An 18440-nucleotide genomic window follows, 5' to 3' on the forward strand; every position below is an offset into this window, starting at 1 on the left:
AAAAACAAGGGCTGTAGGACATTTTCCTGAAATCTCCTGGAGGGGCTGTACGTGAAAAACGCAAATGTCTGTAAATGTTGCTCCGGACATTTTCTGGAACTTTTCCTTCTAGCCCCCACAGTGAAGTTTCCAGAAAATGTGAGCCCATGTGAGAATACCATAGAAATATATACCGGAAAATTCACATTTCCGCCAATAATCTACCAGAAATGTTTCTGTTTTTCCTGAAATTTTCCTGGTGTGAACACGTCTGACTCTGACTATCCAACTCTGTATCCGTCATATTTGAAAGGCAAACACCGGGAAAATGTTCACGTCCAATTTTTCTGGACATTTTAATGAGTTCACGTCTGTGGAAACAGCTTTAGTTGCTATTCAAACTCGTTTTGGATCCCAAAGAATCGAATGAGCTTCCCAACAAGCAGTTGAGTCATCTTTTGGTCATGAATGCATAAAGTAATGCCACTGAAATTCCAACTCTATACTGACTCTTTTGGCTCTCTTTAAAAATGACTCCCTCTTCAATCAAGTTGTTTTTTTCTTACATTGTGATTGTTTATGCTGCACAACAAAAATTGGAGCAGATTTCCTTGTTTCCTTGTTGGTGTCTTAACAGATGACCAGTCTCAGTGATTCAACTAGTAGACTGAGGGGGAGAAAGTGGAAAGGAGGTTGTAGAAGGAGTGTCTGGCGACTTTGCAAAAGCCTGTCATATGTTCAACGACAAAGTTGGCTACATATCAGCTACGGTACGATTAGGGATGCAGTAAAATGAAGTGATTTTAATCCTCGTCTTCAGTCAGCGTTGGGATTCATATTGTAACAATGATGATAAATGTCTCTTGACTTAAATGAAGTACTACCAAACCTTAACCATAGCACTTACATAGTAAAAAAAATGTATTATTCAATAGTGACCTTCAATTGTTTCAAAATCATACAAATGATATCATTGGGCCGATAAGGGTGTCGCATTAGAAAAAGCATCTATGTTTCGTTCTCTGCAATGACAAGAATTACATATTAAATTACATTCAGGGTAAATACAAATGTAATAGTAATCATACAATTTAGCAAAAAGTGTATCTAAAACAATAGGGATTGTGATTTGGATAGTCATACATATTTTAAGGAATGTATAGGTAAAGATCTACATTTGAGTCAGCATACAGATTTTGCTGGACTGCTGGAGAGCCAAGGGCTCATCTGGTCAGGGACCACGTCCATACTGTCATGCCCTCAATAAGGCCCCCGGGTCTTTTCCTCTGGACCTGACCTGCCAAAGACCTCGGATTGACTCCACACAAGATAAATAGCATTAGGTGACGATCTACTTGAGACTGAAAAAACAAACTAAACTTACTGCTTCTTTCTCTGTCTATCTCTTTTGCTGCCTTTGCCACGAAGCAGTGAACACAGGGGTGCACCAAACCTGTGGAGCCGACGTGCATGGACACATTTCAGAGGTGCCCTTGTGAACGTAGTTGTAATTCTTTACGTGATAAGAAGAAGAGAACTAAGTGCGGAGTTTAGATGTGTCTTGCGACTCGTCGTTGAGTCGCTCCCTCCCTTCTCACTTTCACTCCATCCATTATATTCAACTTTGTGTCAAATCTATATTCTTTATTATTATAACGCTAACGTGCTCAATACTTCCAAAGCATCAGAATGCAACTAGATTGTCCCTGAGATAAAGATAAATCTTTCTCTTTATGCCATTTGTTTTTCTATGCCACTGTTCAGTATGTGGCCATGATCAAGTGTATCCCTGGCAACAGGGTCTCTGTTGTTGCCAGAACACCTGCATGGTAGCCGAGGAAGAACTTATCCACTTTCTCTTCTTGGGTATGAGAGAAAGTAACTCACTATCACGTCACCTTGTACTGAGTTCAGACCACAGAGCCAAATCACATTGTCGGTAGGTCAGATGAACTCACGTCGTCTATTGGTCAAGAATGTGCCCCGTAAATCAATGCATCACAGCTGTACGCTGCACAAGTATAAAACGTATAGATTACAGACACAAATAATTTGCATGAATGTAGGAGATCTTAAGCTTATCGTGTTGCTGGAGAACTCTATGCTTCATCAGTAAGCTGGTCAAATAGTTCCAGAACTGCTCTCCTGGCCTCCACAGCATTCCCCAGTTACTCTTCTATCGGTGTACTGTAACTAATAGGATTTGTCTGCCCTGCATGCTGAATATAGTCTCTCTGCTTTACTAAAAACATCACACACTTGGGGATTTAATTCATTTTGTTTATACGCCTCTCGGGAGAGGCTCATTTTCTTTAACAGCATTTTGTGTCTGACCGTCCGTCACCTTGTCATTTATTAGCCATTAATAAACATCGAGAGGGAGGCCACAGCGAGAATAGTAATAAGTGAATGCTGACAGCCATATCGGCATATGTGGTTTGTGTTGATGAGGCATTAAGTGAAGCCAAAGGCACCACTTATGGTTCTTTCAGCATCAGGGTGATGTGACACTGTGTTACCACTGCATTAAATATTCTGCTGGAAGATGATGCTGGAAAATATTGATGTAAGGTAAAGGTTTCTGTTTTTCGTAATGCCTTGGTTAAGTTATGTGAATGCATTGTCATCATTCAGTTTCGCAGACACCGTCTTTGCTGAGTGCTTAGCGGTTTATTGACTCATTCCTTGTAATATTTACGCCGTTTGAGTCTGTAGATAATGGTTCAGAAAGAGCGTGATGACAATTATTATGCATAGTTTAACTTAGCTCCATCACACTCATACTTAAACTATTAGGACGGAGAATGTTAGTGCATACAGAAAAACTTGGAAGGCCACGGAGTCTACTCAGTTGTCATGTCATTTTCTTATCACAACTTTACATTTGCTGAAGAAGATCATGAAATCATCATAGGACATGATAAAAAGAAGAGGTGAACTTTAGCAGTCAACATTTAAATGTGTTTTCCAAAATGCATATTTCTATCTAATAATGTTGGCATTATCCTACAAAAACACTCCTGTTCACCTCCTACTTTTACTGCTCCACAAAGAAACAAATACTGTGGCCTTCATTTTCACTGAGTGGATGAAAAAATATATACGGATGCACAATACAAGGGCAGTGACCTCTCTTAGGCTCTTACGAAGTGATAGGACTCAACAACGCATGCATACATGGACAGTGTATTTTCTGGCACAGCCACGGCGCTGGGGCCAGTTTCTCTACAGCGAGAGAGAAGTGCATGTTGACTCATTGCAATTGCCCGAGGTTACAAAGTAAAAGGTCACGTAACCTTTAGGTCATTATGTGATTTATGCCTTGGCTGTGAGTCTTCATTATACTGTATTCATAAAAAATTAACCCTATCCATGATGCATAATTTTCCTAGAATGAAGACATTATGCAGCCTGAGCGGAACATTATGTCTCATTTCGCAGTCACAAACCAACAGTTTAGAGTCAATTGCGTAGCAGCAGAAGTGATCGAAACAGTGCTGCCTATTACGCAGATGACAACGCCTTTATTGCGCATCTCATTCCGACTTTCATTAATATTCATATGGCAGATGTTCGATTGTCGAGATGATAAAAGTAAATCAGGAATCTCTTGTGGGGATCTCTCGTCTCATAGTGTGACATTGTAACTCATTCCGGCATGCAGCGCTGTAACCGCCACGCGAGACGGTCGGAAATATGGAAGAGAGCTGTTAGAAGGCATGGAGGCATGATTCAAAGGGCTGGTCCGTTCGTGTGGATCTGACATGCCTCACGAGCAGCGGAGGGTTTAATCTGGTGATAAATAAATAAATAAATAAAACAACGCGAACCTCCCATATGGACTGTTATAGCTTTAGAGAAGTCAATGAGAATTTTATAGCCTTGTTACCCTGCACGCCTGGCTTAGCTTCGAGAGCGTGTGTGTGTGTGTGTGTGTGTGTGTGTGTGTGTGTGTGTGTGTGTGTCTGTGTGTGTGTGTGTGTCTGTGTGTGTCTGTGTGTGTGTGTGTGTGTGTGTGCAGAATTACTCAACAAAGCATCAACTGATTTTTTTTTACCAAACTTAGTGGGAATAATAATCTCCAGACGATTCGATTTTGGAGCTCATCGGTCAAAGGTCAAGGTCAAAGTCAAAGTCAACAAAAATATTGTTGAAGATATATACGCAAAAAAATAGGGCTAGAGAGACAATCTAACACTTGTATTAATAAGAAAATGTGATTTCATACTCTATGTGATGACAGAAGTCACAATGAAGTCAGAATATTGCGTCATAAATATTCATCTCCCGCCTGATGCTTTTCATTATCTCCAATTCATCTCTCCTCGACCCTGTGCCCACTGTTGTTGCAGAGGGGAATCAAGGGGGCGGCACAAATGACTGTAGAGCACATGGTGGGTGAATGATTCAATAGTTGTACGTTTTGTGAGATTTTTGATTTTGTTGTGTGTCAGTTGAAAGCGGCGGTACCAAGCCTGAAATAACTGAAATAAAAGCAAAGGGATCCCCAGTACTGGAAGCACTCCAAAAATGTAAGATAGATTATTTCCCTGTAAAGCACAACACAGAGGCAGGAGGTGGGAATCACTGGAGCCTATGTGAATAAATACACCATGCAGGCGGTACGTCCATAAAATATGTCAGCATGCTCATGAACACATAAAATAAGAGTGGACATTATGGCTGGATATACAGATGGGAGGTGGAAATGATGAAGATATTTCACACAGCTGGCAGCCGGCAGTCAAGCGCGCTCAAAGCGCTAATTGTTTTTTTCAAGGGGTCCCAAAGTTTGATGATCCCTGCTCTCCACTTTCTCCTAAAGGCTGCAGGAAGTAGAACAAGAGATAGAAGCCCTTCACTCTGTCATATAATGCCTGTCCTGGGAGGGTAACCTCATTAAATGTGGCCTTTCCAGCTCGAAACAAGGGAGAGCTGTAGGACTGGAGAAGAAGAAGAGAGGATTGTGCATCTCGCGAGCCAGAAACCATGATGTTTGTGTCAGGGGTTAAAACCAAACCAGAGTTTAAATAAAAGGGAATAGTGGTCTTTTGTGTGGCCAGAAGCCACTGGTTTCTGAAGAGAAATGAAAGCCACAGTCAAATCAGATCTCCCCATCAAAGTGAACGAGCGTGTTGAACTTCTCTTTTAGTCAAGTACCCCAAAACATAATCTCTCTCCAAGCCAGGGGGAACCCAACCTGAATGTGAAACCTTAAATAATATATATTAGACATGGGTTCGCCCAAGTTTTCCAAGCAACGTAAGATCTGACACTCTCCAACCTAAAGGCGATGAAATATCTGCTCATCAGAAGTAGATTTTTACCATGCACCTCTAACTTCTGAGGTCAAAATGTACATCACGGCTACAGCAGCGGTTGACAGCAGCTTTCCCACAAAGTGTCCAGAGAAGACGACCTGATTCTGTGGGTCACTGCAGACAGAGACTGACACACTGTGCCGCTTACAGTAGGTTGTGGTCATACATTCAGTGGCTGCTGCAGCTGAATCTATTATCACTTTGTCAAAATAGCTCATTGATCTATAATATATTTCTCTCATCAAAATTATATTCACAACTTTGGAATGGATATGATATAGAAACCAGCGTAAGTCTGACTGACATTAAAAAATGCGAACCACGGGAGACAGTGAGAAATATTTCTATAACAGCTCAGCGCTGTCCCTAAAGACCGCAGGCCCGAAGTCACTATGATGAATGAAGATGAAGATTCTGGAAGTGTAAATTGAGCGTGTGCAAAAAAAAAAAAACATGACCACAAGACAATTCTGACAGAGTCAAACGTAGAGGATGTAAAGTGAGATGTAATCTCGGTTAACATGCAAATCACTACGGAGGCTCCAAACTGACGGAGCTACAGGGGATTGTTCACAAAATCTAATAACCGAGTGACACAGGCGGCTGTGGAACATCTTCATCTGGTCTGCCTGCCACGAAGGAAATATTAGAGGATTATCCCTCCCTATATCTGGATCTGTATACTGGACTTAGTTCACACAGCATGCAGTATTTAGAGAATCAAAAACATTTCCAAAGGTTTGGTGTGTCAGAATTATCATTTATTCTCTCTGTGCTGATGGTATCAGTACGTGATACAATTAAAATATAGAGGGTTTTATGACATCTCCCTGTAGGAAATAGCTTGAAATAACAAATGTGTTCTTTTGAATTAAAGAAACATTTGAGTCTAGTTTTAGTCGAGACCAAGAAAGGGCATGTTACGTTCACGTAAAATTTCATCCAATGGAGTTTAACAATTAAGTCTGGAAATATGCCACAGCATCGGCAAAATTTGGGGCAATTGCGAGTCAGTCAGGAAGCAACCAGAAAAACCAAACCCTTCACAATGAAAGAGAACCTTCTCATATCAAAGCACTGACATCATTCCTCCACTTTTAATATCCATTTTCATCAGGTCTGCGCCAACAATTTTACAGGCTTTAGTGGAACGGTTCCACCAGATTGTGTTATACAATGCTTATAGAAATAAGTCCTTAGTTATAAATACCATTATGATAACACATTTCATAATTCCGATCAAATGCTTTTTTTCGCCTAAAGTTCCCCAAAATTTGGAACACAAAGCGAGATGAGCAGCCACCTGCTGCCCTGCAGACTTGGTTCAAACTTGTGTCATGTATTAATACAATGTCATGCATTAAATGCCGTGGATGTTCAGAACCAGTAAATCACGGACCCATTCAAAACGACTGTGCACACATGACAGCCGTGATACTCCAATCTAACGACACCAGCTACATGTCACTAGAAAGCGATGTCTTTTTAATCACTGGACGAACAACTGTCATCGAATAAGCAGCTGAAGAAGAGCGAACAAAAAAAATGATCATATCAAAAAGTGATGTATAAAACTATGACTTGAATCACATGTGCTACATGCTAAACATGAAGCTGTGAAGCCACGCGGCATCTGCACAGAACGGAGAGAAGCTCGGCTACACGCCAGTGTCAAACCCTCTTCAACGGCACGAAACACAAGTAAAACACCGAGCAACTACCTCGGCATATTGCATAAACACAACAAGTTGACATGCCCAGTATGTTCATGGTGACAGAATTGATGGCTGCCGCTAACAACATGCTAACAACACAAGCTACATATCATTAACCGCCCAGCCTCCGCAGATTTCTTACTCTCACACCAGGGTTCTTTGAAACAGCAGCAGCTTTAAAAAAAAATATCAAACATACATAAATTATGTTTTACCTTCGAAGTGTTGTCACGAAAAGTTGTGTTTTGATCCATAAATCCGCTTCCGTGAGCGAGCACAAAGACCACTCATCATTTTGAGATGTTAATCCACCGGTTCCGTTGTTCGCCTGTCTCCAGCGGAAGGATTTGCATGTGAAATGGCCTCGAAAATAACAAGTTTGACGCAGTGTGATCAGTTCCTCAAAGTTAGCCAATGGTATGGGAGTTACAGGGATTTGGGGGCTGTCCCGGCTCTGACGGCCCTATAGACGTGTCAATCATCCAGATTGACCAATGGGCTGCTGAGTTACAGGTCTTTGAATTTTACGACACTACGCCGCGCTACAAAGATCGTCTATAGATAGACAGATGATTACTCGTCTTCGTTAAAAAAGTTGTATAAGCTGTAATACACACTTAAAAAGACATATAAGTGAAAATAAATTAGTTTTCTAGTGAGAAACCTCACATGGAACAGCTGTGCCAAGTTGGATTTCAAGAGGAATGGGCTTCATCTACATTATTTCATAGGAGATATTCACTCTGACGTTGTTATTTTTTTTTCAGATATCTTTCATTTATGTTGTGTTCCACCTTCATTTACCCAGTAACATCTACTTGACTTTTTACCTCTGCTGAAATCTCAAGTTTATTCACATAGACCCAGCATGTTTCCAGCTATAATGACTCGAAATTTTTACATTCCACATCTACTTTTCTTTTCTTGACAGTTGCCTCGACGCTTGTCAATGATGACACATAACAGCTACGTGTGTTCCCTTCACCCTGACATGACCGTGCATCGTTTTGATTATCTGAGCTGCTTTGTCTTCTGGGCCAGATCAAATTGTCTCACCGGAGGTTCCTCGCCCCTACTTTAAAAGATAAAATGTGTGTCTGTGTCCAACTTTATTTAGTTTTTTCCCTCTTAATAGTGGCATGTCTACACTTTCTTTGTGTTTCTCTGCAAGTTTGCATCAGTTCACCTTCTCCAGAGGAGAGAATCTCAAACTTGAAGGCTAAATTCTGTCAGAATGTCACAGTCTGTCATTGTACAGGAACAAAGGGTCTTTTAAAAGTTTTCACATTTCAATTTGTTTCCCTGTTAAATATACTTGACCTGAGGATGTCACATACAGAAAAAAAAACCCTCTGACATCCATAGAAAGGATGAATATGTTTAATGCAGGATCTGTAGATGGTGAAAGAAGTTGTGTGTGGTTGTCAGTATAAGAGCTGGATGTTTAACAAAATAAAATTCAGAGGTTCCAGAGTTAATCAGGAGAACATGCCAGGGATTACAGAAGCTGTTAAAACACTTAGCAAACCTGTTAGTATAGGTTTTATCCCCCATGTAACTCAAATCCAGGGTACCTTTCTTTCCATGGTGTAATGGCTGTGTGTTCTGCACTATCAACCAGTATGCCAGCCTGTGTGGGGACTGCAGGGAGGAAAGTACTGCCAAATTAAAAGCCGAAAGACTCTGAGAGTCTAAATTGCCTACAGATATATGAGGTCTACTGGTTTTTACGTTGCACAGCTGTGGTGGCCAAAAGCCATCCACTGCACTCCATTATGTGATGTTTCCAAGCCAGTCAGAGGACAATATGACTGAGGGACGTCGCTCCATGCCACACACCCACTCTGCATCTCCGATTCTCCTGCATCCCAGGGTGCATAAGATCATCAGTGACTGGCACACACTGAGTTGGTGAGACAAGTATTTATCACTGTATTTTATTGACTGATTAAGATTTAATAAGCTCTTGACTCTCTTCAGCTCACATTTGCCATTTTCATCTTTTATATTATTGGGTGCAATAAAGAGCTTTTATATTTATCACATTTTTCGTCATACCTAAGATAAAAATATTTTTAAAACAAGAACATTTAAAATGTCATGCCACTATATGATTCATGAATAATTGATTTATAGTCCGAATTTTCCTTTATTTCCTTTGGTAAATAATCTATGTTTTCCCCGTCTTTTCAACATAAACTTATGAAATGAGATGGGACGGTTGAAATGTTCGTTTTGGAACCTTGTTACGCTGGGATTTGTTCCCGCACGGCGTTCCGTTTGGCGACACCGTTTCACTTCCTGTTAGAATCCACAACAGAGCCGAAGCAGACAAGCTAATTGATTTTAGCAACTCATAGTCAACACACGTGAATGTAGCATACACACTGACACACCGCAATGATTCCTTACACGGTCAACATCAAACTCGCGGCTCGGACGTTGACTGGCACTCTCAATTTGCAGAATAAAACCGCGGTAGATTGGTGAGTACAGCGCCTCTGCCGCTAGCATAGCGCAGCTAAACAACTCAGTCAATATGTGCAGGCTGACAGATGTACGTGCTACTAATGGAACTGTTCCCGCTGCACTGTAGTGTTTCGTTTTGTCGATGCTTAGGGAGGTGACATTATTAACTGACTGATAATGTAGATTTTTTTTCAAAAGACACTGAAACAATGCAGGATATCGTGTGTCATGTCATGTCATGTCATGTCATGTCATGTCATGTCATGTCATGTCATGTCATGTCATGTCATGTGACATGTCGCTGGGCCGGATGAATCCCCCAAAGCCTTATTTTCCAACAGTAATACGGAAGGGACTGTGACTGTAAAGTGTAAAACTCTCTCAATATTAACAGACATGTTATTATTTTTGACGATAGTGCAACATTGATCAATGTTGCACTATCAACAGCTGAGACTTGTCACGTTGCATGAATCATGTTTGACAATAACAGAGTGTGTGTAACGAGGTGGTTTAGGTGGTGTAGTCTTTACCTGCCGTTACTCTTAATCTCTTTCTGTTATTATTCCCCTATTGTGGTTTACAGTCCAACGGCAGTCGAATCAGTCTGTGGCCCCGGGACTCATTAATTAAAAGCGTGTGTAATATTATTATCTTTAGCTTAAAGTGGAGATGAAGAATTTAATGTGCATTTGACTTGTGATGCGTGTGGAGGCAGGAATGCAGACTGAACGATGAAGATCAATATAGACGTCGAGAGCAGGAAATTGTAATACAGACACAGCTATTCAGTAGTACCATATTAATAGGAGAAGGTATACAAACCAGTGTACGGTGAAATTGGTGCATTCTTTGATCGTTTCTAATTGATATATGTGGTCATTTGGCTTGATCTCTCATGTCAAAACCACATCTATTACTCTGCAGTGTAAAGAACTTAAGGCTTCCTCCCACATGCCTCTTCACTCAGTGTTTTCATGCCTGCAATGCTCCTCTTGCTATCCTTGCCTGTGACTCTCATCCTCCGTAGGGGCGTGCAGGGGCTGATAGCTCAGGGATGTCACTCCAGTATTCTCATCATCGATCCAAAGACAGCCCAGACCATCCAGGTTCTAGAAAGGCACAAAGCCAATGTGGTCAAGGTGAGGTGTCTGACATCACTTTTTTTACATTTGTGATTTAGTTGGTTACTATGTAGTAATTCACTTTTTTTTTTGTTATTTGTGATCACTTTCAATTATTGTCTGGATTCGTTTATCATTGATTTATTCTATAAAATGCAAAACATGTCCATCCCAATTTCCTTTAGTGATGTCCTACCTACCTAAACCCCAAAGTCATTTCATGGAGTTTGAAAGAAGCAAGTAAATTAATCAGCAAATCATCCAATTTGAGAATCAGGACCCAACAATTTTTTGATATTTTTCCTTGGGAAAATAATTGAAAAACAAATCTGTCATAAGAATTAATTATATCAACTAATTATATTAGCAGTTGCGGCTCTGGTCCATTGACTACAAAATCTAATCTGAAAACTGTCAGAAAGTTAAGAGTTTGGAGAAGAAAAAAAACCTCATATAAAAGAACTGATATAGTTGTAGGTTAAGAAATTTATATGACAGGTTGACATGAATTATGTGGAACAAATACGTTGGATAGAGGAAGTCTCTTTAAGGACATTGCTTTCACTTCTTTTTTCCTATTTAATTTTTCTCAATCAAAAATAAGTGTTTTACAGAAAATCTGAATCTTGGAACAAATCTTACGTGTTGCACTGTTACATCAGTTTATACGGTTGTGAAGTGTGGTTTGTAAACTTTAAATATCTTCAGTGCTCTTATGCTTTTTGTCCTTTACATGCATGTGAGTTTTTTGTTGCTTCTGTTGGCTTTCCAGGTGAAATGCAAACACACCTGCTGATTGAATATTGTTATACAACCCAGTATTAATGTTAGCATTGTGTGACCTTGAGATAAGTTATTTCCGTCCCTCTCTGGGAGACAAATTCAGCTCTGCCTCACTGTCAAGCCAAATCCAGCAACACTGATTACGGTTGCTGCTTTGATGGAGAATCATATTGTTTTTGTGTATGTGTGTGTACACACATGCTTGTGTGTTTTGTTGAAGGGTAAATAATGGGCAATAAATTCTGCTGTGATTATCAGCCCCTGGGCTAAATCCAAGACTCCCATTCCTCACTCTAAAGCACACTTTAATCTTGTAAAGCACCACCGCTACAGCAGCAGGCCATTCCTCACCACCCAGCCTGACACCAGAAAGCTTGCGGAAAAAATGAAGAAGATGTAGCCACAGTAAAGGGCATGTCTATCTAGTAACAAATAAATATATATATATATATATATATATATATATATATATATATATAATTAATTACTTAAACCAAAGCTTATTCTTGAGTTATTTAGTTTTTTAGTGTAGAAATTGCATTGGCTCTATTTCAGTGTTGTGTGTTTGGGGTTTTGTATCTTTCTCCCCTAAGCCCACATCGGCATGGAGTGTAGTTGTTGGAATCTATAAAACACAAATGTACTAGATACTCAGCATAGCATGTGTTTTATGTTTGTTAGGTGAAATGGTCCAGAGAAAACTACTACCACAACTTGAGCTCACCCTACTGTCTGCGGCTGGCTTCCGGAGATGCCTCAGGGAAGATCATCGTGTGGGATGTGGTCAGCGGCACTGCCCATTGTGAAATCCAGGAGCACTCCAAACCTATCCAAGGTAAACACCCATCATGCAAACTTGAATTGATTTTTTGTTTCCATCCCTCAGCGCATTACTGACAAGAGGAATCTTTGAGCTGTTGCCCTGTTGTTGATTTCATTACGATACTCTTACCATCACTTCCTGTCTTTCCTCCTGCTCCACTGCACAATACGTCTCCATCCTCTTCAACCCCAACTTCTCGTCTGTGTCTCTGTACCTCTCTTTCCTTGTCAGACTTGGAGTGGTTGTGGAATCAGGATGCGTCTCGTGATCTGCTGTTAGCTGTCCACCCTCCCAACTACATTGTCTTGTGGAACGGAGACACGGGCACGAAGCTGTGGAAGAAGAGCTATGCAGAAAACATCCTCTCCTTTTCTTTTGATCCCTTTGACCCATCCAACATGGCATGTAAGTGAACGACATAGTGGCCAAAAATTTGATTCGGCCTTAATTTATTCAGTTTCACTTTGGCTCCCACGTAGATGTCACGACTCTTGTCTCTGTGATTTACGATTCCTCAAGCTTGGTGTGCGATGAAATTCATTATTCTGCCTGAGTATCTCCTCTCAGACACACTGTTCTGCATATAGAGAGATGCATTTCAGCTAACTGTTGAATAGTTGGAAAGATCTCCTTTTCCATACTTAAAAAAGCAAAACAGATATGTGCTCATGGAATATGGACAGCGTGTCCACCTGTGATCTTTGTAATCTCTCATAATATTTTTTTCCTCTTCCTCGGCAGTGCTGACCAGCGAAGGAATAGTCTTTATCACAGACTTTACCCACTCCAAACCCCCAGGCAGCGCTGGCAAAAAGGTCTACATTGCCAGCCCCCATGCGAGCCCTGCCCACACCAAACCTGCCCCTGCTGCTGCCCCAGCCCCCACTGGTGCCAAGAAGGCCCTCAACAAGGTCAAAGTGCTCATCACCAACGAAAAACCCACGTAAGAGCAGCTAAATCCGACTCGATTTCCCTGACTGTATTTCAAAATGTTTATAACTTTTTTTTCGGGGGCAAACTGAAACGTTCTTCACATATACTTCACATACGGTGGTAATTGTTGAGCATCTCTCCAGGTTTTTTTCCCCCTGACACTAATAACATGGGTAAAGCTGACCTGATATTTAAGTAAAGTTTTTATTTGTGCAGCATCATATCATTTATAGTCAATAGTTTGCTGTGTGAAGGTACAAAAAGTTGCCTCTTGGGATAAATGTATGGCTTGAATCCCCAAGCTTTTTCATCAATTATTTGTGTATTCATTTTTTAAATCATTAACCTAGGCGTTGCAGCAATTCAACTGGGTTGGGCCTTGTATGCAATTAATTTTCTTATTTTAAAATCTTGTCTTATCTGATGAGATCAGACATTTGACATTTTTTGGAACGAGCCCACCCCCTTCTTCATCAAATGAACCGATGTGTTGACAGTGAATCATGACAGCGAGTCTGTTTGTGGAGTGACATGACACATATCTATTTATCACACCCGAGAGACTTCTCCGAAGTGAGGTCTCTATAACAGAAGGAAATAACAGGCTGCGGTGTGTAAGCTCATGATGGATTTTGAATCTCTTTTTCCAATTTTGTGATGCATTGCAACGAAGAGCTTGTTTGTTTCTTAAATTCAATGTAGTTGAACTGACTAGATCTTTCAAATTAGTGGGCTATTTTGCACTTGCAGTTGCACTTAAATCTGGTGAAGGCAAGTGTCAAGAAATGAAGGGAACGATTTATCGCCTGCCAGATTAACCTATAGCTTAAATAATTATTTATAACATTAAGTGAGAAACTTGTGAATCTGTATGAGGCCTTATGTTACAAAAAGTTGTAAGGGACTGGGAACCAAAGCCTTGTTTGATGTGCTGGCAGCTTCCTGCCTGAGCGGTTGTGACTGTCAAACAGGCTTATTTATAGCAGCAGCACTCCGGCCCCTCTGTCCACCCACCCAGTTTGCTCCAATAACAAACACCCCATTAATCTTAACTTGTCTTTATTTTCTCTCTCGTCTCTCTTGTCATGTCCATTTCATGTCTCTGTGTCCTCCAGTGTTTGGTATGTGACACCGCCTTCCCTCACCTTTCACACGGTGGTAATTGATCTTGCTGAAAATGCTGTATTCCTCCGGGCTGCTTTGTCTTTGTGTCGGGTTTGGGTGTTTATCATGCTCAGTGTTACAGTATCTCTCCTCTCTCCTGCTCCGTCTGCCTCTGCTTGATAGATCTGCTCTCCCAGACTGTTATCAGAAACTCATTGAATACACCACTATATCATGTACGTCAGTGTCTAATCAGGCAAACATTAATCTGGTTGTTAGCCAGCATAGATTTGGTCCCTTTATCAAGAAGACAGAAATCTTATTTTTTAACACTCCAGTATGCCTGTTCACTCACTCACACACACTAACACACACATTGTTAGAAAGAGTATATCACAATAAAAATTAGAAGAACAATGAATTATTAGGTCAGACATTAAAGTTGTAATTTCGTAGATGTCGGATACTTGAGGTTCAATACTTCAAGAATTCTGGAGGCAGCAGAAGCAGCTTGAGCAGCGACTTTCTTAGAAATGATCTGAGATTTTTTTTTATCATAGACCTGATCACACTCAATCATGATTGGACCAAAATCGTCACGTGACGCATGCAGTTGTAAAACACTGAAAAAATGTACAGCTTGTCCTAATTTTAAATTGAATTATAATTTTGTGATTGACATGAATCAATCAAACGTTGTCAGGATTCAAGCAATGAGAGATTAACAGGCAGGATTTGTTGCGAAATTGCTCTGGCATTGTCCTGTATCGCGATATGTGACTGCTGTTGCTTGAATCGTGGTTTCACAGTTTCAGAATAATTTCAACCCCGATATGCACACATCTGGATCTGGTGCCCATGTGCACATCCAAGCCAAAGTTATGATTTATACTTCACTGAGTTTAATCTATATTGTCTATACATCAGAAGCTGAAGTGCTTACATAATGTATAAACATTATATTAGATTTTATTGTAATTTCTGTTTCATTTATTTAACATGATTAAACGGGAGAAACTGGATGGTTCTTTGAAACTCCACTCCTCTGATGTTTTCCTCTTGTGATATATCAGACACACCTCATATGACTCACTGTGTGTATGTGTACTGCATGTATCTATTACTATGTATGATCCCTGGACTGTTGTTGCCTTTATGCCTTATTCACAGCAAAGAAACAGAGAGATGAGAAGTGTGTAATGTTTTTGGACATTGGACAGCTGAGTGCTTTGGAAGGGTTTGGGGTTTTAGGATTGTGTTTCTTCTTTCTCTGTGAAGATCTGTTGCTTTCATGATGTTTTGCCTTTGCTGGCTCAGTCCACTATCTCTGCCTCGCCTGACTTCACTGAGCTGGTAACTGTGATTTAGCTCTGCAACTCTGAAAGGTTCCTCCGTTGAGTCCATTTTATCTGTTACTCTTTTCCACAAGTTAATAATGATCCCCATTGTGTTATAAAGTTTGCCTCTCTGTTATTTGATTTCACTATGACCTAGAGGAATGGATCTGTAGGAATGAGTCATGGCCACAGACCCGCTCTTCGATCATACTCAGCTCTCTTTTCCTCCTTGACGTACCTGCTAAGTATTTGTGACTGCTTTGTTGTAACAGAGATCAAACCGGGCTGCTGCCGTTGATAGAAATATTTGTAATTAATTTAAACACAGATCAAAGAAGTTACAGCGAAACAGACTTAATTTAACTCTTTTTTGGGACTCTCAAAATGATGATATGTGTCTCATGCTGCCAATAACTGCTTAAATCATCAGCCTCCCTTCCTTTGACCAAATTCACTTTTAGGTTCTCCCTCATTTGATGGTGACTCACAGGGACCACAACAGAATAACTCATTCATTCAGCCTTCTGGTTGGGAAGAGATGAATACAGATTGAGTTGATCTTACAACAGAGTTTGCATTATATTTTTGGATAGATTTTGGGAGATTTTACTACATAATTAAATGTATGAATATTAAATACTAGGATTCTATTGACTAGAACTTTCTAGTTATTACAATTTAAGTTTTGCCTCTCTAAACCTGTCTTGTGTTTAGTATATTCTGTTTAAAGCAAGTGTACAAAACCAACAAAGGGGTCAAATGTAGGAAATGCTAAATCCTAGGAAATTTGAACGGATTGAAGATTTTCAAAAACAATATAAAGTTCAAATTTTATTTATCAAAATGTTTATGAATTTGGTTTGGCTTACCCTTACCCTTTCCATTTGACTTGCCAAATGTTTTCAGTTAAGGGAATAACCAGACACTTAAGGAGTCATTTCCTTTTTTGACTTTGTGTGTATTCCTGTCCTTATTCTTCCTTGTGGCACTGTAGTGCGGAGGCCGTGACTTTGAACGACTGTCTGCAGCTGTCCTACCTGCCATCCAAGAGGAACCACATGCTGCTGCTTTATCCCAGAGAGATCCTCATCCTGGACCTGGAGCTCAGCCAGACGGTCGGTGTAGTGGCCATCGAGCGCTCCGGGGTGCCCTTCATTCAGGTGAGGCACTGTTTGCGTGTTACAGCATATTTGGTTTGCTTGATCTTAAAATCAAAACCTTAAAGAAGTGCACCAACATGTTAGTTGTTCCTCAATTGTTTAGATGAATTATACAGTAAGATGACTGCAGTCTCACACTGACATGCTATCTATATGACCGTCTTCCCTGCCCCTTGAATGAGTGCCATGCACAGTTTCTACATTTATTGTATTACTTCAAGGGATTTACCAAATTCTGCTTTTTTAGAGGATTCTTGCAGGAAGCCATTTCCCCCTGTCCTAGATTACACTGTCCTCTACTTTTCCTCCCCCCTCACGGTGATCACCTCATCAAGGTCTGACAACTTCAAATTGCACAGTCCTTAGCTACAGGGAAAGAAAATCTCACCACCCTACATATCGTCTGACTTCTCCTCTCGTCTATAGTCACGTTCAGAAGCACTGCTGATAAATAAGGGGCCAATTCCCTTCTCGGAAATTGATGAATGATGTGGAGGTATTAGATTGAGGATTTGTCACAGCTCCAGAGCCAGTAACAAAATGGAAACAGTCTCTTATTGTTCCTCTGTAGATTCTGCTTCCACTCCTAACTCTCTGTGTCAGTGAAGGACTGTTGTAGGGGCTTTGTCATTACAATGAGTAGATCCTCTGGTTTTCACATTGGTCGCTCTCTATTTGAGTCATTATGTTCCTTTCTTAATATATTGCCTTGGAGTTCATGCCTGTCTGCACTTGCATTGGCCAGTTTACTGTTTCCCAGTTTGTCAAAATGATCCATTGACATTTTGTCTTTGTGTTTAATTGCAATCTGTTTTATATTTTATCGCACCTCCATAAATCATACTTTTCTTGGGTTGTCGGTGATCTTGTTTTAATGAATGTATCTGCGGTTAAATAGAACAAAATCTGAAGAACACTCTTTTGTAGTCAAGGAGTTAGTCCTAAAGCCAGGAGTAGAGGAGTATTACTCAGCCTTGCAGGCTCTGTCCGACCAACGTCTCCCTTCTCTAAGTGTTATGAAGTGCTTGTCACACAGCCAATTTGCATGACTGATGACAGAGGTTTAACAGAAATCCAGGCTGCAGTGTAGAGGCTCCAAAAGCCAAGGGAAGACAGGGAAGTAAAGACACATGCACATCTATGCTACACAAGGTTGCCATTGAAAATATAGACATGATAGTAGCCAGTTTGTAGCTTCTTTACACCTAATCAACAGTATAACTCTCAGTTTCAACAAGGACTTGATGCGCCTCGATGAGCAGCTTAAAAGAGTAAACATTGTGGTGTGATTTATTTGTGTTGCATTATTGAAAGTGTGTAATGTTTTCATCTCGAAATGTTTGCCTTCTGCATGTGTGACTCATTGGGAGTGCACTGAATCGGGTGATTTCAGGTCATTACTACAGGTGCTCAGTTGTTAACACAATGACTAATACTGTTTTTTATTCTGTCTAGAGCTGAAGCAATCAATTAGTCCAAAGATTAATGGGCGACTATTTCAAACAATTGATTAATAAGTCACTTTTCAAGCACTTTTCCCATGTTTCATCTTCTCCAGTTTGAGTATTTGGTGCTTTCATCATTGTTAATTGATCTGACAACCTTGGGGATTAGGGCACCAGTGACGATCATTTTTCAGTATTTTCTGACATTTGGTATCGACTAAAGGATTAATCAAATACTGGAAAATGG

General features: G+C 40.4%; 1 protein-coding gene across 1 annotated transcript in view; it reads left to right on the forward strand.

The window, feature by feature from the left end:
- The first annotated feature begins 9300 nt into the window (after window positions 1-9300).
- wdr11 (WD repeat domain 11) overlaps window positions 9301-18440 on the forward strand; it is a 45226-nt gene continuing 36086 nt past the window's right edge. The window contains exons 1-6 of the mRNA XM_035606214.2: window positions 9301-9501; window positions 10515-10626; window positions 12073-12226; window positions 12446-12619; window positions 12956-13157; window positions 16583-16748. Coding sequence (XP_035462107.1) covers window positions 9416-9501; window positions 10515-10626; window positions 12073-12226; window positions 12446-12619; window positions 12956-13157; window positions 16583-16748 — 894 coding nt within the window. The 5' untranslated portion in view covers window positions 9301-9415. The remainder of the gene's footprint in view (window positions 9502-10514; window positions 10627-12072; window positions 12227-12445; window positions 12620-12955; window positions 13158-16582; window positions 16749-18440) is intronic.

The sequence above is a fragment of the Scophthalmus maximus genome, chromosome 10, assembly GCF_022379125.1.
Source record: "Scophthalmus maximus strain ysfricsl-2021 chromosome 10, ASM2237912v1, whole genome shotgun sequence".
NCBI lineage: Eukaryota > Metazoa > Chordata > Actinopteri > Pleuronectiformes > Scophthalmidae > Scophthalmus > Scophthalmus maximus.